The 24570-nt window shown below is 50.8% G+C and overlaps 2 protein-coding genes across 3 annotated transcripts in view; one reads left to right on the top strand and one right to left on the bottom strand.

Moving 5' to 3' along the window:
- The window catches only part of ANKS3 (ankyrin repeat and sterile alpha motif domain containing 3), a 30217-nt gene extending 8557 nt beyond the window's left edge, over positions 1–21660 (top strand). Inside the window, exons 5-17 of the mRNA XM_079719264.1 lie at positions 920–1001; positions 9852–9987; positions 13604–13762; positions 15498–15635; positions 16145–16254; positions 16522–16689; positions 18826–18950; positions 19416–19557; positions 19925–20097; positions 20403–20488; positions 20936–21019; positions 21125–21215; positions 21314–21660. Coding sequence (XP_079575390.1) covers positions 920–1001; positions 9852–9987; positions 13604–13762; positions 15498–15635; positions 16145–16254; positions 16522–16689; positions 18826–18950; positions 19416–19557; positions 19925–20097; positions 20403–20488; positions 20936–21019; positions 21125–21204 — 1483 coding nt within the window. The 3' untranslated portion in view covers positions 21205–21215; positions 21314–21660. The remainder of the gene's footprint in view (positions 1–919; positions 1002–9851; positions 9988–13603; positions 13763–15497; positions 15636–16144; positions 16255–16521; positions 16690–18825; positions 18951–19415; positions 19558–19924; positions 20098–20402; positions 20489–20935; positions 21020–21124; positions 21216–21313) is intronic.
- Positions 21661–21899: 239 nt separating this feature from the next.
- On the bottom strand, positions 21900–24570 carry NUDT16L1 (nudix hydrolase 16 like 1). 2 transcript variants are annotated; one of them, XM_079718511.1, is made up of 4 exons: positions 24412–24570; positions 24071–24331; positions 23108–23330; positions 21900–22178 (listed from the first exon to the last, which is right to left on the bottom strand). In XM_079718511.1, exons 1-3 carry the CDS (start codon positions 24562–24564, stop codon positions 23109–23111), a joined length of 636 nt encoding a protein of 211 aa, XP_079574637.1. In that variant the 5' UTR covers positions 24565–24570; the 3' UTR covers positions 21900–22178; position 23108. The 2 variants fall into 2 exon arrangements, with proteins under 2 accessions (XP_079574637.1, XP_079574636.1); XM_079718510.1 differs by having other exon boundaries at positions 21900–22173; positions 24412–24566.

Below are 24570 nucleotides of genomic sequence, written 5' to 3'. Positions count from 1 at the left end.
TAGAAGAATTACATGTTCTGTCATATAACAGGGGCCTAACATAGTGTGTGGCACTGAATTGACATGCATTAAATGCTAAATCCCTTTAGCTTTCTTGCCTTCTGTATATATCAGGTGAGGTGATACTTTGAAAACAGTCATGAGTTTTAAATATAAGCTGGAAGTAGGCTTGTTGTCTAAAGCATGTCACCATGATAATCCTCTTTCAACCCAGCATTCACCTGACACTGCACACCCTGGCTGCTGTCAGCCATTGTAACACACTGTAGGTTTACAGGCCACTAAGAAAGAAAAAAAATGCTCCTAATTAAAATGCATTTCATTTATTGATATTCTGACTTCAGCGATGCTAAAATGTGAAAACTGTGTGTCCTCGAACGGATGAAAACCAGTGGTTAGCTTGCTTCCTGTCTTCTAGCCCAGGTGAAACCAGTGAGGACTTGGTGGAGGGGGCACTCTGAAGAGGGCGCTGAGTTAGCCGTAAGCAAGCATTAGGTGTAGTGAGGGTAGGAGATGGTTAGTCCTGGAGCTCCTGGAAGGGTTCCTGGAGGATGTTGATCTCAAAATGTAGGGTATCTGGATAGGTGGAGAGGAGGTGCTAGCTGTCTGTGAGCAGTGAAGGGTGACAGCTACTTTGTGCTGTGATTAAGTAGAGATTCAGGCCATAGCAGGGGGGAAAACAGCTAAGAAGGAGTGAAGATGGGAAACAGATTGTCTTAGGAACAAAAGACTAGACCTGGGGTAGAAACCACGGGACTGATGTGTTGATACTCACTTTCTCATCTCTCCCCATTCAGGGAACCCTCTAGGCTTAGGGATGGGTGACTTTGCATCACTGAGGTTTTGTCTGCAGCAGGCAAGCTTCCGCCCCCCCAGAGCTTCCTCTGCTCATCATCTGACTGCAGTCTCGATCTTGCAGGGAGCCCGTATATGGATTCACTCCTTTGATGGAAGCGGCTGCCGCTGGCCATGAAATAATCGTGCAGTATTTCCTGAATCATGTAAGTGACCCTGTTTGTTAGCTTATAATTTAGTCACAGCAAGTGAGGCATCATACCACTGAGGAATAAACTGTAACAGAACTTTCTCCTACACAGAAATAACTGCTCTTCATCCGTTTATTCAACACATTTTCATTGAGTATCTGTTTATGCCAAGTGCTGAGTGGTGCTTAGGCATTAGGGATACAGTGGTGAGCAATTATAGACACCTATTCCTGTAATAATTTTAAAAATACTATTATTTGAAAAGTATGGAAAAAAATTTAAAACAGTAAATAGCACTCATCATCCCATCACTTAAAAAATTTATATAGAATAAGGAGGCAAAGATCTTCCTTCCTTTTCCACCCACCCCCTGTTCCCCCACAGGATGCCCAGTTGGTTGTTAAAGGGACCCAGGATTTTCCTCTGCTGAGAAAGTATGTCTGTAGACACCTGCGAACACATGGCTTTTTGTTTTGAACAAAGTGGGATTCTACTGTGTATTTGATCTGCAGCTTCTAAAAAATAATATGCCATAGACATCTTACCCTTGTATGGTATTCCATGCAGTATCCATGCCATAGTTAGTTCAGTCAGTTCCTTATTAGTAGAAATTTAGGTTTCTAACATTCTGCAATTATAAGCAGTGCTCCAGGTAATATCTTGGCACACACAGCTTTAGCACGCATGCAGTTATTTCTGTATGCTGTATTTCTACAAGAGGGATTGCTGATTCCCACATTTTGAACTTAATAGGTCCTAATAAAAAGGCAATTAGGGCTTCCCTGATGGTGCAGTGGTTAATAAGAATCTGCCTGCCAACGCAGGGGACACTGGTTTGAGCCCTGGTCTGGGAAGGTCCCACATGCCATGGAGCAACTAAGCCCATGCACCACAACTACTGAGCCTATGCTCTAGAGCCCATGAGCCACAACTACTGAGAGCACATGCCACAACTACTGAAACCCACGTGCCTGGAGCCTGTGCTCTGCAACAAGAGAATTAAATTAACTAAATTAATTAATTTAAGAAAAAAGGGCAGCTAAATTAAAAGACAATAAAAAGATGGGCAAAGGATCTGAAAAGATATATCTCCAAAGAAGATACACACATGGCCAATAAGCACCTGGAAAAATGCTTGACACCATTAGTCATCAGGGAAAATGGCAAATCAAAACAACCAGGAAAATAATAATATAATAAAAAAAGACAATAACAAGAGGTGGTAATGACGTGGAGAAATTGGAACCCTCATGCACTTCTGTACATGAAAAATGATGCAGCCTCTTTGGAAAACATTCTGGTAGTTTCTCAAACAGTTAAGCATACAGTTACCATATGACCCAGCACTTGGATACATACCACTCCTAGCTATATACCCAAGAGAACTGAAAACAGGTCCAGGCAAAATCCTGTACATAAATGTCCGTAACAGTATTGTTTGTAGTAGTCAAACAGTGAAAAGAACCCAAATGTCCATAAGCGGATAAATAAAATTGTTACATGCACACAATGGAATATTAATTGGCCATAAAAAGGAGTGAAGTACTTCCCCGTGCTACCACCTGGATGGACTTTGAAAATATGCTAGGTGAGAGAAGCCAGATACAAAGGCTGAATATCGTATGATTCCTTTTGTATGAAATGTTCAGAATAAGCGTATCTGTGGAGACCAGTAGATTAGTGGTTGCCTAGGGCTGGGGGGAGGTACAGGATTTCTTTTCAGGGTGATGAAAACGTTCTGAAATTGTGGTGGTGGTTGTCCACCATTGAAGTGTAAACTGTAAGTGGATGAATTGCATGGTAGAAGAATTACATCTTAATAAAGTTGTTTAAAAAGTTCAACGGGGGAAATATTTAGTGAGTTCTAACAAATTCCCACTAAAAAGGATCTCTCTCTTGTCCTTCCCACCAGTAATACATGATGATGCCCATTTTCTCACATCCTCACCAGCCCTAGATGTTACCATCGTAAAGTTTTGCCAGTTTGGTAGGAGAAAAGTGGCATCTTGGTTTGTACTTACTAGTGAGGTTGAACATTTTAAAACATATTTATTGACCATTTGTATTTCTTTTACGAATTGTCATATTAATTTATTTATTTATGACTGTGTTGGGTCTTAGTTGCGGCACGTGGGCTTCTCTCTAGTTGTGGCGCATGGGCTCCAGATTGCACGGGCTCAGTAGTTGTGGCTCACGGGCTCAGTAGTTACGGCATGTGGGCTTAGTTGCCCCGTGGCATGTGGGATCTTAGTTCCCTGACCAGGGAGCGAACCTGCGTCCCCTGCGTTGGCAGGTGGATTCTTAACCACTGCGCCACCAGGGAAATCCTGTTTGTTTTTTTTTAGACTTGTCTATCCTGGATCGTTCTATATCAGTAGATATAAAGCTCTCTTCTCTCTTGTATGGCAGCATAGCACTCCCTTGTAGGGATGAATCAGTTTCTCTAACAGTGGTCTGCAGATAGAATCAAGTTGTATTTGCCATCATGCACAGTGCTGTGCGGGATATCTGCACACATACTTCTCCACACACTTGTGCGACCACATCTCTACAGTTCGGTACTAAAGGTAGAAGTTTTGGATGTAGCCTAAGTAGAGCCATAACGTGGATGTTGCCAAATTGCTATCCAAAGAGCAAGTTGTACCAACTTGAACGGTGTCTACAGCAGTAAGCATTATGACTCTTAAATTTTGAAGTTGGGGCTTTCCTGGTGGCGCAGTGGTTGAGAATCCACCTGCCAGTGCAGCGGACAAGGGTTCGATCCCTGGTCCGGGAAGATCCCACATGCCACGGAGCAACTAAGCCCGTGTGCCACAACTACTGAGCCTGTGCTGTAGAGCCCGTGAGCCACAACTACTGAGCCCACGTGCTGCAACTACTGAAGCCCACGTGCCTAGAGCCCGTGCTCCACAATGAGAGAAGCCACTGCAATGAGAAGCCCACGCACTGCAACAAAGAGTAGCCCCTGCTCGCCGCAACTAGAGAAAGCCCACGCGCAGCAACGAAAACCCAACACAGCCAAAAATAAATAAATAAAAATAATAAATAAATTTATAGAAAAAAATTATGAAGTAGTTTAAACATTCAAAATAGTACAGAGATAATATTAATACAACTAATCCACATGAATCCAGAGGTAACCACTATCCAGATGTTGGTCTGTACCTTTCCTGTCCCTGACTATACTCTCATCACACACTATGTGTCCTTAAGCAGCATGTAGACTTGTTTTATATATTTTAAAGATTTATATAAATAATATATTTAGGGCTTCCCTGGTGGCGCAGTGGTTGAGAGTCTGCCTGCCGGTGCAGGGGACACGGGTTCGAGCCCTGGTCTGGGAGGATCCCGCATGCCGCGGAGCGGCTGGGCCCGTGGGCCACGGCTGCTGAGCCTGCACGTCTGGAGCCTGTGCTCTGCAGCAAGAGAGGCTGCGATGGTGAGAGGCCCGCGCACCGCGATGAGGAGTGGCCCCCGCTTGCCGCAGCTGGGGAGGGCTCTCGCGCAGAGGCGAGGACCCAACACAGCCAAAAATAAATAAATAAATAAATTTATAAAGAAAAAGAGACACTTCATGAATGTTTGGCTTTGATGGAATGAAAAAGTATCCTCCCATCCATTAAAAAAAATATAATATATTTATTTATGTTATATATTTATATAATGACTGTGTCATTTAACACAGTGTGGTACATGTAGATGGGGTTCACTCATTTTATCAGCTCTGTATTTATTGAATGTATGAATACGGTATATTTTCCATTCCTTTGTCAGTGGACCCCTAAGTCATGTCCACCTTGCTATTCGTATCAGTGCTGCAGTTAGCATTTTCTGCCTGTCCTCTTGAGCACATATGAAGGGATTTCTTTAGGAGATCAGGATGTGTTCTTCAAAGCAGAATTTTGGGTGTGTAGGCTGGGTGCATCTTCACTAGAGAGTGTACCTTGCTCTCCCCTGTAGGTGTCCCAGTTTGCACACCTCTGACAGCGTTTCATAGCTTGTGTCTCCTGTCCCCTCAAAACCCTTGGTACCTGCTATCAGCTGAGTGGTCTCCTGTTGATTTTTGCCTTTCCCTGATTTCTCGTGAGGTTGAGCATCTTTTCATATATCTATTTGCCATCTGCGCTTCCATTTCTGAACATAATTATTCTTTGAAGGTAATTCTGCTCACACGAACTAGGCCTCCTTAAGACGTAGCAAAGGGACAGATGTTGATGCGGGGCAGGGAGCCCCGGCTGTGAAAAGCATAACTTCTGCCTTTGAGCTTAGAGCCTGATCTTAAATAAGGTAGAACTGAAGACCATAAGGGACAGTTACTGTTATAATTTTTTAAAAGGAAAATGTGTTAGAGAATCAGACTTTTGATCATTTATGTACCGTGCAGATTACACCCTCACTTGGTGCCTTTACTCTCTGACTGGGTCTGAGATTGTATGTGGGCGACTCATATGTAGGGAAAACAAATTGTATTGGATTTATTTTGGAAATTTTTCTAAATTTTAAACTTTGAAGCAATTTCAGACTTAAAGAAATGTTATAAAATAGTACAGAGAATTTGCGTACCTTCACTGAATTCCCCAAATGTTAACATTTCACTTCATTTTCTTTATCAGTCTCTATATACCTATTATCTTTTTTGGAACCATTTGAAAGTAAGTTGCTGACATAGTGCCCTTTTCCTCCTAAATACTTTTTTTTTTTTTAAAACCATTTTCTTTTTTTTCTTTTTCTTTATTTTTTGGCTGCACTGGGTCTTTGTTGCTGGGCACGGATTTTCTCTAGTTGTGGCAAGCAGGGCTTCTCATTGTGGTGGCGTCTCTTGTTGTGGAGCATGGGCTCTAGGCGCCCAACCTTCAGTAGTTGTGGCACGTGGGCTCAGTAGTTGTGGCTCGCATGCTCTAGAGCGCAGGCTCAGTAGTTGTGGCACACGGGCTTAGCTGCTCCACGGCATGTGGGATCTTCCCGGGACCAGGGATCTAACCCATGTCCCCTGCATGGGCAGGCGGATTCTTTACCACTTTGCCACCAGGGAAGTCCCTCTCCTAAATACTTTAGTATGTTTTTCCTAAAACAAGAATTTTCTCTTTCATTATCACATACAGTTATCAAACTCAGGAAATCAACAGTGAGCCTCCCCCAGTGCACTAATCAGGAGTGGAAGGGGCTGGTCAGTTCTGGTGGTTGCTTTTTGGCTGATGGGCCGGGTCATTCCTTTGCTAGGGAGGCCGTCTGGCTGGCCCTGTGTGGAAGCTCCTCATTCCCTGCAAATTTCCTCCTGCTCAGTCATGGGTGAGTCCACCCGGTCCCCTGACCTGGTCCCCTGACCTGCCCCCCTTAGCCAGGCTCCACACTTGGAGGCTGGGCACCCTGTGCTCTTTGCCAGGGGAGGAAGGGGCTGCAGCCACTTCCCTCGTACCCCATGTCCCTCCTTCCAGTAGGACCATGTAGGGTGGGCTGGGCCTCTCCTAGGAGGGAGCTGAGGGTGCCATGGCCTCCACATGGGGAGTGCCCCCAGCCATCACGCTGGTTCACGGCCTCTCAGCTTTGTGATCCCACCTTCCTGTCAGTTAAAATGAACTTCCATCATGTTCTTCTCTAGTTACATATTATGTACATTATAAAATAGAAAAACAAAAAAATTTAAAGGATAAATAAATTGATGGAAATTCTAATATTTTCTTCCCTCACCTTTGGAGCCTTCTTGTTGTCAGTTCTGTTTTCTTCCTCACTAAGAAATAGTGTTACTACTCTTTTTTCCCTTTAGTATAATCTGAAGTTGTAGTCTTCCAGGCTTAAAAATAGATATTAGTGGGGCTTCCCTGGTGGCGCAGTGGTTGAGAGTCCGCCTGCCAATGCAGGGGACGCGGGTTCGTGCCTCGGTCCGGGAAGATCCCATATGCCACGGAGCGGATATTAGTTAAAATCCTTCAGGGACTTCCCGGGCAGTCTAGTGGTTAAGACTCCACGCTTCCAATGCAGGGGGTGCGGGTTCGATCCCTGGTCGAGGAACTAAGAAGATCGCACAAGCCCCGTGGCGCAGCCAAAAAAAAGAAAAAAAATCCTTCATTAAAGATGGTTTTGTTTTTCTGGTTGAAACCTTTGGGTCCTTCTATCAAACTGAAACTAGAAATTATCTTTTTTTCAGCTTTATTGAGATATAATTGATATACATCACTGTTTAAGGTGTACAGCATAATTATTTGACCTCTATATATCATGATATGCTTACCACAATAAATTTAGTTTATATCCATTATCTGATATAGATAAAAATATCTATATACATATGTCTCCTTGTGATGATAACTCTTTGGATTTACTCTCTTAACAGCTTTCCTATATAACACATAGCAGTGTTAACCGTGGTCATCATGTTGTACATTACATCCCTAGTTTCTACTTACAACTGGAAGTTTGTGCCTTTTTAAAAATTTTCATTGAGATGTAGTTGATGTACAATATTATATGTTACAGGTATACAAAATAGTGATTCACACTTTTTTAAGGTTGTACTGCATTTAGGGACTTCCCTTGCAGTCCAGTAGTTAGGACTCCGTCCTTCCACTGCCAGGGGCCCCGCTTCAATCCCTGGTCAGAGAACTAAGATCCCGCAAGCTGCGAGGTATAGCCAAAAAAACCCAAAAAGTTATATCCAGTTATAAAATATTGGTTATATTCCCTATTTGTACGATATATCCTTGTAGCTTATTTATTTTTACATAATAGTTTGTACCTCTTAATCCCCTACCCCTATTTTGCCCCTCCCCCCAGGATGTTGTGCCTTTTGGCCACCTTCATCCAATTTTCCCTCCTGCCACTCCCCTGAAATGCTCTTTTAAGGCTGAAGGTTTCATTGCTGATTTCTAACCAGAGCTCTGGAAAGTTGGGGATTATAGAAAGTAAAGCTCAATTAGGCTCTTGTACAAATGCGGTTTTTTTCCTACCAGAGGGAAGTGTGATAATCACCTTCTGTACTGGGCTCAACCAAGACTGTCAGTTGATCATAGTTTTCTAAAATAGGGGGAAAAAAGTACATATGTAAATATTTACTATACAAGCGATATATACTTGCTATAAAAGAATTAGAAAGTATATTTAAGCAGACAGAAAGCAAAAATCACTCATAATACCATCACCCAGAGATAGCACACATTAACATATTGTTGAGTGTCCTAGTTTTTTTTTTTTTTTTTTTTTCCCGCACCGTGCAGCTTATGGGATCTTAGTTCCTCGACCAGGGATCAAACCCAGGTCCACGGCACTGAAAGCCCGAGTCTTAACCACTGGACTGCGAGGGAATTCCCAAGTATCCTAGTTTATTATGGATAAATATTTTAAGTCAAAGTGGAATTCCATTATACAGAATGTTTTGTAATATGCTTTTTTTCTCTTAACGATGTCTTGTGCACACCTGCCTAGGTTTGTACGTACACTTGGCCCCGTCACGAAAGTGGGTGGGTGGTGTTCCATTTTATGTGTTCTCACTTATTTCACTAATCCCCTAGTGAACTAGTTCTTTTCAGTTCTCACTATGCTAAATGCTTCAAGGAAGATCCTAAATGTTAGTGTATATCCTTCATTATTTCCTGAGGTTAAATTCCCAGAAGTGGAATTTCCGGGTTGGAGGGCGTGCACACTTTTCAGGCTTCAACTATCTTGCTGATTTGCCCTCCAGAGCACGGGCTCGTAGTCCCACCATCAACTATGAGGCTGCATGGTTGAAGCTTTCAAAATGGAAAGCTTATAGGGCTTTTCCAGTTTCAAAAGTAAACGTGCTCATAGTAGTAAATTTAGAAAATATAGAAGATTAGGAAGATGTGAAAAATCCCCATTATCTTACTGCTTAAAAATAATACTAACAGTTTGGGCATATTTCCTTCCAGTATTACTTTCTGTATACTTTTTTGTTTTGTCGCAGTTGTAATGTATGTATACAGTTTTGTATTGTGGTCCTTTTAAAATCTTGGTTATAATTTTGTTATTTGTAAATACCAGCACTTACGGCAGTAACATAGCTGACTCTCCACCCCCCTGAGCATTTAAGTTGTCTCCGGGTTTTTGTTATTGCAGATATGTGGTGTGGAAGTGGAACTGTTGTGCTGAAGATGATAAGTACTTTTTAGGGCTTTGGGTAAAAGTTACCAAATTCTGTTTCAGAAGGGTGGTGCTCCCAATCTGATTATGGTTTTTAAAGGCTGGCCCTCCAGTGAATCTGTTGTCTCCAGTTTTCTCTGTGTGAAGAGAGGTGCAGCAAGTGGGACACATGCTCCCCATTCAGTGTGTGTCTGCAGCGTCAGAGCCAGCCGGGTGCCCCCGACTCTTGTCACTAAGAAGTGCCTTCCCGGGGCTGCCCTGGTGGCGCAGTGGTTAAGAATCTGCCTGCCAGTGCAGGGGAGACGGGTTCAAGCCCTGGTCTGGGAGGATCCCACATGCTGCGGAGCAACTAAGCCCGTGCACCACAACTACTGAGCTGGAGCTCTAGAGCCCACGAGCCACAACTACTGAGCCCATGTGCCACAACTACTGAAGCCTGTGCACCTAGAGCCCATGCTCCACAACAAGAGAAGCCACCTTAATGAGAGGCCTGTGCACCGCAACGAAGAGTAGCCCCCGCTTGCTGCAACTAAAAAGAAAGCCCGTGCAGCAATGATGACCCAACGCAGCCATAGGTAGATAGATAGATAGATAGATAGATAGATAGATAGATAGATAGATAGATAGATTGCCTTCCCCACTTTCTCGCAGGGATGTGGGCTTGTCAGGAAGATGCCGGTGCCCTCCCTCTCCTCCAGGGTCTGCAGCCCCAAAGCGAGGCTGCTTTGTGGACAAGGTTCCTAACTCTTCTTCTTTCACAAACTTTCACAGGGAGTCAAAGTGGACACGAGAGACCACAGTGGAGCCACAGCCCGGATGCTGGCCAAGCAGTATGGACACATGAAGATTGTGGGGCTGATAGACGCTAACTCACCTTCTCTGCCCACGAGCCTCTACCGGAGCCCAGGTACCTGCATCTGCGGCCAGGCCTCTGCTGGCGTCCCCTCCTCCCCTTTGGCTCCTGGAGCCTGGCTAGGACCGGGGCTGAGGGGAGAGGGTGTAGAACGTAGGGCGGGACTGCCAGGCTGAGGATGGGCAGGACAGGGAGGAGGAAGGCAGCTCACAGAGGGGATCGCTCTGGTTTTTCTTTCTTGACTTTGCTTGTGCTGTTTGTCTCCGTGCAGGTGTTTTAATTCTTTTTTTTTTTTTTTTTTTTTTTGCGGTATGCGGGCCTCTCACTGTTGTGGCCTCTCCCGTTGCGGAGCACAGGCTCCGGACGTGCAGGCTCAGCGGCCATGGCTCACGGGCCCAGCCGCTTTGCGGCATGTGGGATCTTCCCGGACCGGGGCATGAACCCGTGTCCCCTGCATCGGTAGGCGGACTCTCAACCACTGCGCCGCCAGGGAAGCCCCAGATGTTTTAATTTTATGTAGTCAAATTCATCCGTTTATTGCCTCTGGGTTTTAAGTCACAGAAAATCTTGCCCTATGCCCTGGTTGTACAACAAATTGCCCATGTTTTCCTCTAGTATGTGTATGGTTTCATTTCTCCATGTAGATCTCTGATCCATTCACAATGTATTTTCATGTATGTTTTTTTCCAGATAGCTGCCCCGTTGTCCTAGCATCATGTGTTTAGAAGTCCATTTTTGACCTAGTGATCTTTACCATATGTTCTGAATTTCTGTTTGCATTCAGGTCTGTTTCTGGACTGCCTGTTCTGTTCCACTGGACTCTGCACACACAGACCCACACTGTGTAAATGACAGAGGCTTTCTCTGACATGTTTTGCCACCTGGTGGGGCTGGCCCTCCTCGTAGCTTTCCTTCTCCAGTGTTTCCTGGCACTTGCTTTTCTGTGTGAACTTGAGCATCAACTTGTCTAGCTCCTTAAAAACAGTGTGCTGATATTTTTGTGACTGTGGCAAATGTACAAATGAACTGCTCTGTGTTGTTGAGTCGCCCTAAGACCAAGGGACGTCCTTTTGTTCAAGTGTACTTTCGTGTCTTGCAAGAGGGTTTTAAATTTTTCCTCAAATACATTTTGCATGTAACTGAAGTCTATTCCTGAGGGTCTGATTTCCGTCATTGCTGTTGTAAGAGCATTATCCCTCTTAATGCTGCCACCATAGCCTTGAACGGCTTGTTGTCTGTGCAGAGGAAGGCAACTGCTGTCTGTCCACAGTTCTACCGCCTGCTGCCTTATTGAGTTCTTTCATTGTCTGAATTCGTTTCATTTATCTGTTCTCTAGGGTTTTCCAGGTACACTGCCATAGAACCTGCAAACAGAGACAGATTTACTACTTTCTTCCTGATTTTTGTACCTCAGATTTCTTTGCTTTCATCACACTCACTAATCCCTCTAGTTCCCTGTTGAATGAGGTGAGGTAGTGGGCATTCACTTTGGCCCTGATCTTAGCAGAAATACCACATTAATAAGTATGATGCTGGCTTGGGACTTCCCTGGCAGTCCAGTGGTTAAGACTCCACACTTCTACTGCAGGGGTTGCGGGTTTGATCCATGTTTGGGGAACTAAGATCCCGCATGCTGTGTGGTGCGGCCAAAAAATAAAAAATATAAATGAAAATAAATAAAGAATAAAAAATAAATGTTTTTTTTTTAAAAAGTAAGATGCTGGCTTGCAGAGTAAGGTCTGCATGTATGTTATCATGTTAAGAAAGTATTTGTCATTTCCTGTATTCTTGAATGTTTTTATAGGATAAGTGCTGAATTTTGTCAAAGGTGTTTTCAACATCTATGGAGATGATTGTGAATTTTCTCCTTAGATCTATTAACACAGTATATTATGTTAATGAATTTCTTAATAATGAACCAACTTTACATTCTTGGCATAAATCCCACTTGGTGTACTCTTTTCTTAATGTGGTTCTAGATTCTGTTTGCTAATGTTTATTAATTTTGTATGGATATTCATAAGTGATGTTGGTCTTTGATTTTCTTTTGTCTATCTTTATCAGTTATAGGTATCAGTATTATACTTCATAAAAAGAACTGGAAAGTTTCCCTTCCTTTCTGTGCTCTAGAACAATTTATGTAGCATTGGTCCCATGTGGTCTTTTTTTTTTTTTTTTTTTTTGGTGGGGGTGCATCGGGCCTTAGTTGCGTCACATGGGATCTGTCATTGCAACACACGGGCTTCTCTCTAGTTGTGGTGTGTGGGCTCCAGGGCGTGTAGGCTCTGTAGTTTGCAGCACGCAAGTGCAGGTTCAGTAGTTGAGGCGCATGGGCTTAGCTGCCCCGCAGCACATGGGATCTTAGTTCCCCGACCAGGGATCGAACCCGCATCCCCTGCGTTGGAAGGCGGATTCTTTACCACTGGACCACCAGGGAAGCCTCCCATGTGGTCTTTGAAGGATTCCCTGTGAAACCGTCTGGGCCTGGTCTTTACCCATGTCTCTCTTCTGTGTGGTGTGTTTCCTGGACCCACTAGTCTCTGTGCAGAGAAGGGGTGAGTGCTGAGTCTCTGCAGGAGTGGGTGCTCACCTCCTCCCGGGCATCAGGGATGCCGGCGTCTGTGGGGCTCCCTGCCACCTGGGCCATGTTGGGGTGTGGAGTTCGTGTGGTTCTGTCTGTTCTGCCAACTGTACGGGATCAAGGGGCCACGTCAGGAGGTTCAGATTCGTGGAGCCACCTTTTCCTTGGTTCCCCTGCCTGAACATTTATTTTTTATGACTCCTTCAGCTTCTGCTTGGATAGACCCTCGTCTCCTCCTGGTGGCATGGATGCTGGAGTGTGAGGGAGGGGTCCACTTGGCGTCACTGGCCTGGGCTTGGAAACTGGGCCAGTGACTCTCTTGCTCTCGGGCAGTGGCTGGGCTGAGCCTTCAGTTCATGTCTGAGTGAGCATCTCCCTTCTTGGCCTCAGGACTGCTTTGTAACAGACACCAGCACACAGGGGATACAGTGGTAATGAGGGGCTTCTCTGCATGTCTGCACCCCGGTTCACCAACTCCAAAGTGAGATCTTACCCAATGGGTGCCTTCTACAGAAAAACTCCCTGAATTTTGTCTTGTAGGTGTAATGAAATATGGAAAACAATGAAAAGCTATAAAATGCTGACAGCTGTGGGCACACTGAGCTCTTCAGCTCAGACGGGTCCTAAAACAGCACACAGAGCTGTCATGTGGCACTTGTTTCCTAAGAGATTGTTCAGGTTGAGAATATAAAATGGCTTAAGAAGTTGTGACTGCCGTTGCCATATGTTTATGAAGAGATGGATCTTACTTGTCACCTCAGCTTAGAACAGACTGTATTTCTGACTGTTAACATATTTACATGTTGTAAAAAATTCTGGAAACTCAGAGAGGGATGAGTTGGATCCGCTCACCATACTTAGCAATTTTACTCCCCCCGGCCTGCCCCCTGCCCCATGTCCCTGTCGCCCATCTGAGCAGTGGACCCGCCCATTGTGGCATTTCTTACAGGTGACATCCTGGGAACACTTCTCTTAATTTAGGAAAAGGAAAAAAGCAATTAGGATGATTTTTATTTCAGTTCATTATGAGGATTAGTAAATTAGTCCATCACTGAACATACCGTCTAAATTTTGGTGTTTGACCCACAGAAAAATACGAAGATCTGAGCTCTTCAGATGAATCCTGCCCTGTCCCTCAGAGACAGAGGCCCTGTCGGAAGAAGGGCCTCAGCATCCACGAGGGGCCGCGAGCCTTGGCCAGGCTCACAGCTATTGGACTTGGAGGCAGGATGCAGCAGCCTTGCTACGGTGAGTGCCCCACGATCCCGGTGGCTTCGACACCGTAGTCTAGGATTCTGTCTGAGAGAACGAGCGACTCTCAGGCTCCTGACGTGGGGGCCGCCTGGGCTGCTGGGTGGGAGCAGCAGCTCAAGGACTCACAATCCATCACAGGGATGGAGACACATTAGTCAGTGGCTCGCTCTTGGGTTTTGGTTTGTCCTTTGAGTTTCCTTTCTGTTGGTTAGAACTACAAATAGAACATTCTCTCCTGTAGGAGAGAGAGAGCTGAGCTCGGATCCATTCCTCACGTGGGTGGGTCAGCCCAGGGAGAACGTGACCGTTGAGTCCCCTTCCTGTCTCTGCCGCATCCCCTGGGGAGGACTCTGCCCTCGCGCTCTTTTCTCAGGGTGTGGATTTGAGAACTGCCCACCAGACACCTGGTGGGCCAGAACCCTAGATCCTGAGTTTCCAGATGGCCTGAGTTTTTGTCAGACCGTCAGCCCGAGTGTTGAGTGCAGTGCTCTTGGGGAGCCCAGGCACTGAGTTCTTGGGGCGAGTTGGGCTTGACGCTGTCTCTCGTGCTGGCCTGAGTGACCAGACTCCGGTGTGGGTCTCGCCCATCAGTGACCAGGCCGCTGGTCTAGCGAGCAGCCCTCAGAACCCCCTCCCAGCCAGGAGACCATGTGAGGACTTGATTCCCTTCTCAGACCCTTGGAAGGGGTCCTGGCGCTGGCTGGTAACCAGGCCTGCCTCCTCCCAGCATCCGGGGGGCTGACTGGCGAGCTGGTGCAGCAGGTGAGGACACGGGCATCCAGTCTGGCAGCTGGGAGCTCGGGGCTCTGGGATGAGTGGCAGAGTCTATTCCTTTGGAGGAGCCCAGGCCACCTGTCCCGCCTGAGCTGTGGCGGGGGCATAGGAAGGAGTGTTCACCAGCCTCTCAGCTCCGGCCTTTCAGGAGATTCTGTTTTTCTTCTTACACTGTGTGAAAGTTTAATTTTCTGTAAGTGCATATATGGTCTTTGCCAAAAGTTAAAAAACATTTTTGAATGATAAAATAGCACGTGCTGATGTAAAAAATCTCTAACTTCAGAAGGGTATAAAGAAGAAAATAAGTTACCTATAGTCCCACCAGCCAGGCTCTTTCATGCAAACACACGTGCTTTCTGTGGGGCAGAGGCAGGGGCAAAGGCGGAGTTAAACACTCTGGTTTGTGTTCTGCCTCTTCTTGTTTTCTCGCAGGCAGACATTCAGAGGTTATATAATCCATTGTCACTGCCGTTAATGTTTAGCCAGGGCCTCTTACCTTCCTGTTCAGCTGGATCTTCTTGACTGGGGTTGACTGGCCCCTGTGCTGGAAAGTCGCAGGGGCCATGCAGGCCAGTGTGTGTATGAGAGTAGATGTTTCCAGCTGCGGGAACACCTTGTAGTATAGTTTTCCTTTGGCTCAGGAATTTGTAAATACAGCTTAACATCTCCTACTTTGTCCTCTTGGCAAAGCAACAGCCTGGCATGATAGGCCACCACTGCCAGGCCTGGCTCCACGTGCACCCGCTGCTGGGCACAAGCTGGTCACTAACCCCTTGGAGCCTGTTTCCTCACCTGCAGACGGCACGGCTCTGTCCAGGTTACTGTGGCGAGTAGAGAATGCTGTCCCGGGGCTCCCCTCGCCGAGATCCCTCTGAGGAGGTGGTTGCGTGTGGAAGGAAGAACTCGTCCTTCCTTATGCATGCGTGTGGATTTACGTGCCCCATTCTGTCCACAGAGCAGGTGCCTCCACGGGGCTATGTCACCTTCAACAGCAGCGATGAGAACCCCCTGGAAGAGGGGGGCCTCTGCTACAGGGACGTCACCTCCCCCATCAACGAGCGGGATGTGGAGAGCAGCAGCAGCAGCAGCCGGGGTACGCACACCCCCCCGCCACCAGTCCAGCTGGGCCGTGGCCCTGTGATGGGTCCATCCGGCAGGAGAGGGTGAAGGTTAGAGAAGGTTCTGGCTGTTGTGAGGAGAGTCATAATGTGGCGTGGGGACAGGTGAGGAGACTTCTCACCCAGGGTCTCTGAGCAGGATTTGGGAGTCAGTCCAGACAGACAGGCTTAGCCTCTTGACTGGTAAGTCCTTAGGAAATGTCTTCGTATGTTATGTGCATCGTCCATTCCACAGCTGTTTACCGAGTGTCCTGTGTGCCAAGCACTGGCTAGATGCTTGCATTTATCGGTGAACAGAGCAGACAAACCCTGCCGAGCCTAGAGAGGAAGGGCCTGGCCCGGCAGTCGGCGTGAAGCAGAAGCAAACAGTGAACAATTGGAGGGGCCGGGGAGCGCTGTGGCTGAAGCCGCTCGGGGACAGGGCTCTGGGGAGTCGCCATGGGCGAGGCCTGTGGTCAGGCGTCCTCGTCTTCGCCATTGTCAGAAGAGCACGCCTTCTGTGCCCACCTCGGGGCCGCGCGGAGCAGCAGCAGCAGTGAGGGCCTGGCCCGGGCCCCGGAACTCAGCAGCGAGGCCTCCCTGGAGAGCAATGAGGTGACCCTCCCCCCTCCCCCCCGCCCCCGTGGGGGCTGCCTAGCAGTTCACTTGAGGTGCGCATGTCCATGCAGTGCCACAGGGGCCGCCACCGGGGAGGTCTCTGGCAGGCGGGGGAGTTTCGGGAAGTTTCAGACCTTCCCCACAGTGAGGGGAGTGTGCAGATGAAGCCACATACACTGGCGGTGGGGCGGGGAGCAGAGCCTGGATGCAGCACGTCAACCGCCAGCCCCTGCAGTTGCTTTAAACACACACCTCTCATCACAGGATTCGGATCATGCGCGGAAGAGCTCGGGTCGCAAACAAACTAAAAGCTACGTGAAGACCAAGAATCGTTACAGCAGCAGCGACAGCCAGTGGCCTCCTGGCACCGGGACTTCTTGTGCCCCAAGATTGATCCCCCAGACTGACAGGTCCCCCTACTCAGGACCCCAGGTAAGACCATGGGGCTTCTTGTGATTTGTGAGTCATTTATTTGTACTTCCCATGGGGCCGGCACTGTTGAGAAAAAAGAGTGGGGTGGTTTTCTCCACACGACCTAGAAAGCTACTCGGGCTGAGAGGATTCCAATGGCGAGAGGAGCCGGTTGCCGGGCTTCTGTTCATCCCTTTCCATGGAGGTATCCGTCTCTCCCCCTGGTCTCCATGCTCAGCTCAGCCTCCCTGAGCCTGGGGAGGAGAAACAAGGGCCAGCATCACAGAGCTGCTTTCAGGTGACAGTGACAAGCTGCATGGGAAGCAGAGGCAAGGTGGCACTTAGTCGGGACTTAATGAGAACTTAATTGCTGCCTTTCTCATCGTGGCTGCTCTGAGCAGTTTGTCCAGGATTATAGGTGCAACAGCAGCGCCACTGCCTAGCGTGTTCTCCCACCCTCTGTGGGCATAAGTGGTACAAAGGTGGAAGAGAGGTCAGTATTTGCCATTTTTTAAAGTCACAGCTCTGCTCTTCACTAAAAGCGTGTGATTTTGCTGGTTTCTCCTCGCAGCCCCTCTGGCGAGCTTTCTCCAGCGCCTGTGTTCCCAGGCTCGGTGAGCAGCTGACCTCTTGATACCTTAAACACATGCCGATTGGAGCCTTTAAATCAGCTTCTTTAAATATGTTCCAAGATTTGGTGTATGTGCTTGGCAGAGGAGCCGGTGGGGCGAAGCTACCTGCTTCTGGGTCGGGGTTTCCTACGTAGCAGAGCAGCTCCGTCACTGCTATCTCCTGAAAGTCAGCCCTTGACACAGGATTTGTAAAACAGAAACAAAAAAAAGAACAGAATATGTTCCAAGAGCTAAAGGAAACCATGTCTAAATATGGAATATCAATAAAGTGATAGAAATAAAAATGAACCAAATAGAAATTCTGGAACTGAAAGTACAATAACTGAGATGAAAATTTCACTAGAGGGGCTCAACAGCAGGTTTGAGCACACAGAAGAGAGAACCAGAAGACTTAACATAGATCACTTGAGGTTATCCAATCTGATAAAGAAGAATGAGGAAAAATGAACAGAAACCTATGAGACACCAGCAAGTGCAACAGCGTGCATGTAATTGTGTTCCTGGGGAGGAGGGAGGGAAAAGTAGAAAAAATGTTTTAAAATAGCCAAATCTTATCAGGGGAAATGAAAAGACTGCCGTCCACTGCACAGTCCATGGGGCCAAGCAGAAGAAATCCTGGAGAAACGTCTAAAGGTGCGAGAATGCAAGTTAAGAAAAAAATAATCTCTCAGATACTGGAAGCTTTGGTTTGGGGATCCAAGAACACGTCAATCTGGGGATCAAACACCAGGCATTGGTACCTACAGCCTGGACCTCTACGTGGTGCTTGGGAGGCCAGGTTTCAGCATCGCAGACAAGAAGTGCAGGGCAGGCTGCATCGTGGCCAAACACAGAATTAGCAAAGAGGAGGCCCTGCACTGGTCCCATGGGATCATCCTTCCTGGCAAATAAATTCCCATTTCTATCCAAAAGGTCAAAAAAAAGTTTTCAGTGGAAAAAAAAAAAGCCAAATCTTCTCAGATTTGATCAAAAAATGAATCTGCACGTCCAAGAAGCTGAATGAGTTCTAAGTTGGTTAAATTCAGAGCCACACCTGGACACGTCACAATCAAGAGTGTCACTAAACAAAGAATCTTGGAGCAAGAGACAAGTGACTCAGCACGTACAAGGGGATCTCCAGACGATTAACAGCGTATTTCTCATCAGAAACCACAGGGACCAGAAGACATGGGACGACATGTTAACCAACAGTGAGACGTCTGGCTAAGACTGTCCCCCAGAGTGAAGGAAAAATGAAGAGTCCCGGGTCAGCAGAGACCGAGAGGAGCTGCTGCCGCAGACCTGCCACAGGGTGTGCTTCCTGCTGCAGTGAAGACACTGGTCCAGAGACGCCCTGCCTGCCCTGCCTGAGGACACACAGGGGGCAGCCCAGGCTCTCTGCCGAACTTGGGAGTCAGCAGAGCTCAGGACAGGCCAGGTGCTCAGCAGGAGAAAGGCAGCTGTGTGTGCAGCATGGGCCTTTTCCTGCCCCCACGTCTTCGTGGCCTGCCTGTCCTCTGACCTGCCCTGGCTCCTCACCCTCTAGGACCTCGCCACGCTGCTGGAGCAGATCGGCTGCCTCAAATACCTGCAGGTGTTTGAAGAGCAGGACGTGGACCTCCGCATCTTTCTGACCCTCACTGAGAGCGACCTGAAGGAAATCGGCATCACGTGAGTCCCAGGGCCTCTGTGGCTGCAATGCCCAGGAACCAGCTGAGGTGCAGCTCCCAGCATTTGGGTGGAGAGCCTCCCTGTCCAGTGGCCAGCTTTCTCCCTGCTGTCAGCTGTCCACTCCTGCAGCTGCTCCCAGCTCAGGTGCAGGCAGCCTGGGTCCCGAGGCCCCGAGCTGGCCCAGTGGACACTGCTGTGCTCAGGGCATCCTGACATTTTCCACTGTCCACCTTTGAGAGCATCCCTAGCAGCCCCAGCTCCCTGTCCAGTGAAAGCAGCAGCCAGGCAGGGTGGGGAGGTCTCAACTCCTTACGATGCTTTCTGTCTTCTGTCCCAGGATCCTGGGGGCTACTCTCCCCCTTCAAAGCTGGGATCTTTCTAGCAGACAGTCTTGGTAGAAGGACGGCCCACGGAGCCTCCACGTAGAGCAGGTGCTGATCCGTGTCCTCTCACTCCCTGCTGTAGGTTGTTTGGGCCCAAGAGAAAGATGACCTCTGCCATCGCCCGCTGGCACAGCAGTGCCCGCCCCCCCAGCGATGCCTTGGAGCTGGCCTACGCTGACCGGCTTGAAGCCGAGATGCAGGAGCTTGCCATCCAGCTGCACAAAGTAAGTAGAGAGCTGGGGCAGGGGATGTGCAGAGAAGGACACAGCGTGGAGACAGATGCCCAGAATCAGCGGAGAGCAACAGCCAGGGCGGGTGACAGGACAGCGAGGCCAGGAAGCATCATGGCTCGGATGCAGTGGGGCGCACAGGTGGGCACAGGGGGGAGCAAGGGTGTCAGCAGCGCACACTGCAGGGCTTGCAGGAAGGGGCCCAGGCCGGGGGGGCTCCAAGGTGGAGACAGGTCCCCCCAGGCCAGGAGAGGAGGCAGTCTGACGGCAGAGATGGAACCTGGGGTGGGGGAGCCCCGCCCGAGTGGTCATTCCCCACCCCCGAACCGGCCTGCTGCACGTGCTGCCTCTCCCGCTGCAGCGCTGTGAGGAGGTGGAGGCCATGCGGGGCCTGGTGTCACAGGAGCAGGAGCTGCGGGCCGTGGTGGAGAGCTGCCTCCTGGAACAGGACGGCGCCCGCAAGGACGTCCACGCACAGTTGCAGGAGACCTGGGCCCTGGCCCGGGACGCTGCGCTCGTCCTGGACCAGCTGCGGTAAGCGGGTGTCCGAGCTGCCCCCGGGCCAGGGCCAGGCCAAGTCACTGTTTCCTCCAGATTCTTCCAAGGATGGGTCGTTTTCAGGGCTTCCTGGAGTCACCGCCACCCCAAATATCTGGCTGTCCCTCCTTGCAGGGCAGACCAGGCAGCAGAGGGGCCGCGTGTGTGTCTTTCTCTGCCCGGGCTGCACAGGCACAGGCTGGCAGGGCGCACAGGGAAGAGCCCCGCCTCACACTCAGGGAGAAGGGTGTCCGCTCGCCTGGCCTCTCCCCTCACCAGCGATTGGTTCTCGTGTCCGGCAGAGCCTGTCAAGCTGAGCTGTCCGCCCGAGTGCAGCAGGATGAATCCCTGCTCGAGGCCACACTGGGCCCAGGCCTCCCCACAGCTGGTAAGGAGAGCAGTGTCCTGGACACAGAACAGGTAGCCAGAGGGCAGGGACGCCTCCCCAGGCTGGGTTTTACCACTTGTCTGAGTGCGGTTATCACACTGACACCACCCCACCCCAGATCCTCTCACGTGCCCAAGCCCATGTCCTCACTGTTCCTCCAGGTGGCCTTTGGGCCATGGCTGCCTCTACTGTCCAAGACCTCAAGTGACTTCTGCAGCCCCTGGCTGGGCCCCCCAGGGCATAGCCCAGCAGTAGGCAGGGGCCCTCACACACATTCCTGGGGCTGAGCCCTGACCGGCCGTCAGCGCTTTGCTCCACAAGTGGGAGAACACTCTGATGTAATGAGGGGGACGTATGGCACCAAAGGTTGGGGGGGGTGTCCCCTGGTCTCAGTGGCTCAGGTCTGTGGGCACAGACCCCAGGCCTACTCAGCTCTCTGCCCTGCAGACTCCAAAGGCTGGCAGGCCACCTTGCAGGCCCTGAGCCTCCCTCAGCTGTCGGGAGCCCTGGAGGATCGAGTCCGGGAGATGGGTGAGTCCAGGGGGCCGGACAGCCCACCAGCCCTCAAGGTCATCCATTCCTGTGCCCTCGAGCCCTCCAGACTGCGAAGCAGTAACTGTCTGCCCCCGTCCTCAGGGCGAGTGCTGTGTTTAGTGACCCAGAGCCTGGAGAAGCTGCAGGTGCTGAACAGGAAGGAGAACTGGCGGGAGCCTTAGCCAGGGGGACGGTGAGTGTCCGTCTGTCTGTCCAGGACCTCGGCCCCGAGAGCAGGGCAGCTGTGCAGCCGAGCGAGCGCCCCCCTCAGTCTTCCCTTTCCCTTCTCAGAATCTGACGTGGGGTGACTGATCCACCCTGAAGCCGCGTGCCCGGAGGACAGGAGGCCAGCGAGCAGGCAGCTGCAGTGGCCAGGGCCAGAGAGGATCGGGCCCCAGGAGCAGCTGGCAGACAGGACGGGGCTGTGGCCGGTGCGAGGGCAGCAAGGCCCGCACTGAGGCAAGACGAGGGTCTCTTGTCCAGACCCAGGAGTGGGGCCCAGAGCAGGCAGGGCCTTGGGGAGAGCGTGTCCCCACACACCACAGGCGCCACACTGAGGTTCGCCCAGACAGGTGAGGGCTGGGGCGGGGCGCCTGGGCAGCGTATGTCATTTGCTGGAAAATAAAGTTTAAGATTGGCTGGTGAGGGGTTCAGTTCTGGTCCCACGGCCTGAGGTACTGGCTGATAAACCACAGCAAGAGGAAAGCTGTGCCAGGGCCCTCGCCCAGAGCACCATGCTCAGGGCAGGACCGACTGGGTGGTCCCTGCTGCCCCATCCCTCTGTTGCCTGTAGCTAGGGCCACCTTTGCATCAGAACCCCCATTATTCTACAAAGCTACCTGGAGAGCGAAGCAGGCCCCAGAAATAAGAGGAGCAAGTACAGGTGTTTTATTTACAGAGCAGTGTCCTTGCCCACATGTGCCAGCCGCTTCATCGAGGCTCTAAGATGGGACACCCAGGCTGGGCCGGGAGCATTGCTTTCCTTACCAGGCCAGCGCTGTGGAAACTGTGAGCTTCGCTGAGGAGTCTTTCCAGACGTAGGGCCATAGGAGACCGCCAGTGGTGACCTTCCTGTCCCGTGGTGGCTCTGCTGTCATCATTGTGCACGCTTGGCCAGTGCTGCCAGACTGTTTCCTGGAGGTGCCTGCAGACTGTGCTGGGAACAGAGAGAGGGAGGCCCTCAAAGGAAGAAGCAGTGGGCTCAACCCAGGCGCCACCAGAGCCACCAGGATCAGGGAGGGGCCTCACACTGTCAGTCTCAGTGAAGAAACCACCAGACCAGGCCCATGGCCCAGAGAGTCCACGCTGGCAGTGCCACAGTCAACACGGGGAGGTGGCTGGCACCCCCACCTAGGAGGGGAGGCCTGCATCAGCTCCACCTGAATGGTACCCAGAGCCCTGCTCTTAGGCCCGGCCCCTGCCCTCCGGTCCCTGGGTGGCGGGGAAGGGGACACCCTCCTGCGTCCACCCCTAGGCCTGTAGCCAGGACCGAAGAAGACACAGAACGGCGGAGGCACGACTTTACTGTCCTTTCTCCAGCAGCTCCCTTGTACACCTGGGCCCCACGGCCCTGACTGTCCACAGGGACAGGGACCAAGACAGAGGGGTAAAGCTGCTTTGAAAACTCACCACAAATAAAGCTAACAACCAAAATTCACAACATAACCTCCTATCCTGGGCTGGCGTTTCTCCAGACCCTGGGGCTGGCTCGGGGCAGGACGCAGGATGGAGTCAACCCAAAGTTGGCCTCCACAAGAACAAAACTGCCACGAGAACAAAGCAACTTCTCCAGGGTCCAAGTGCATGTGCACTTATCCAGAGGCCATCAGGCACCACCTGGGGCTCCACCAGCCCACAACACGTGCGCAGAGAGCTCGTTTTAGAGTGGGTGCACCCAGGCCACCACCCAGTAACTGCTCTGGGCAGTGGAGATGACGAGGTGCCCACTCCCCCACACAGTCGGAATGGGTCAAGCACAGAACATGCTAGAAGACACACTCCCACACTGAGGCTGGAGGGCCCAGCCTCAGCCCATGGGTACAGAGAGCCAGGGGGAGGGCGACAGACACAAGGCACAGGCGCAACCTCAGGAGGAAGATGGGAGCAGCTTCTCTAGGGCCTTCTTCTGCTTTTCCGTAGCCGCAGCCAAAGCTTCAGCCAGCTTCTCCTCGGGCATCATGTTGAGCACCTTGAGGGCAAAGAGGAGTTGGTACTTGGCTGTGCTGATGAAAGCGTTGCTCAGGAAGTTGGGAAAGCCACCGACTCGGTCCTTCTGGGTGTACAGTGGGACGCGCACGAGCCCCAGCACCTGCATGGAGAGGAGACCAGGATTGGGACCAGGTCCCCACACGGATGGCATGGCCTTGGCAGGAGGGGCTTGTGAGCTGCTAGGCCACGGGAAGGACAGCCAGGTTGCCAAGGACATAATGGGAGACCCGGGTAGGGTTGGGTGAGGTAGCAGCCAGCCAGCTCCCTTGGTGCGGTGCAGCCCCTCTCTTCCCCAAGCAAGTTTCAAGGCCATCCCCATGCACGTCCCACTCTCAAGTCCCAGCCCTCATCCACTGGCAGGAAGCCCCGCAGTCCACACCCCCATGCTCCCTCTTTCACCTGGTGAATCCCAAACACCCCAAGTGCCACTCCCAGTCTTCCAGACTATAAAACCCAGAAGTAGAGCCTTCATCCCCCACACCATGAGATTCCGGCCCATAAACCCAGACCTACAAGATCCTCTTTTTACTCTGCAGCTTCACACCTCCCGGAGCAGGCACCGCCCCTTCCCATCCTCCCACCGATCCCACTCCCCACTCCCAGGATTGGCAATGGCAGGCAGCAAGGCAGATGGAACACAGCCCCGAGGGAGGCCCAGACCCGGCCCCCCTCCCACCCTACCCGACCCCTGGTCCCTCTCCCCACCCCGAAGCTGGAGACAGCGACACCCTCCCAAACTGTCCAGGGGACCCTCAGGGGGACGTGTTACCCATCGGTGCCTTCCGCGGGGCCAGAGCCAAACCCCGGGGCGGGGAGCGGGGCCCGGGCAACGGCCCCCACCTCCAGGCCGTGATCCCGCGAGTGCACCGCGCTGATCTCCACAGCATGCAGCTGCTCCAGCGTCAGCTGCCGCGCGTACAGGTGCGCCACGACGCGGTGCGGGCCCTCGGTCAGGTGCGAGCTCAAGTAGTCGGCCTCCGTGAGGCGCAGGCAGCCCAGGCCCAGGCCCAGCACCCGATTCAGTCCGTCCTCCAGCGACCAGAAGCGCCGGTCCACGAAGCCCCCGGGGAAGCCCAGCAGCCCGTCGAAGCGCATCTGCATCTGCAAGGGAGCGCCGGGTCACGGGCGCAGGTCCGAGTGGCGTCCCGTACCCGCCCGCCCGCGTCCTCCCGCGTCCTCACCAGCACCGAGAAGCGCATGGGGATGCGGCCGAAGAGTTGCCCTGGGTTTGCGGCGTACAGCATGGCGTGGCACGAGTGGCTCCAGCCCGGCCCCAGACGCATCGCCTCCACCCGGCTGATCTGCTTCAGCTCCGGAACCGCCGCGGCCGACATCTTGGC

Source organism: Hyperoodon ampullatus, assembly GCF_949752795.1.
Source record: "Hyperoodon ampullatus genome assembly, chromosome: 14".
Classification (NCBI taxonomy): Eukaryota; Metazoa; Chordata; class Mammalia; order Artiodactyla; family Ziphiidae; genus Hyperoodon; species Hyperoodon ampullatus.
Note: the sequence above shows the minus strand (reverse complement) of the source record. Positions and strands in the feature narration are given on the sequence as shown.

What these genes read in the sequence shown, in the direction of transcription:
- NUDT16L1 (XM_079718511.1), bottom strand. Translation starts at nt 24,564, where the DNA reads ATGTCGGCCGCGGCGGTTCCGGAGCTGAAGCAGATCAGCCGGGTGGAG. An exon ending in CCATGCGCTTCTCGGTGCTG is followed by an intron (nt 24,332 to 24,411) that starts GTGAGGACGCGG and finishes GCTCCCTTGCAG; the next exon opens with ATGCAGATGCGCTTCGACGG. An exon ending in CGCGGGATCACGGCCTGGAG is followed by an intron (nt 23,331 to 24,070) that starts GTGGGGGCCGTT and finishes CTCTCCATGCAG; the next exon opens with GTGCTGGGGCTCGTGCGCGT.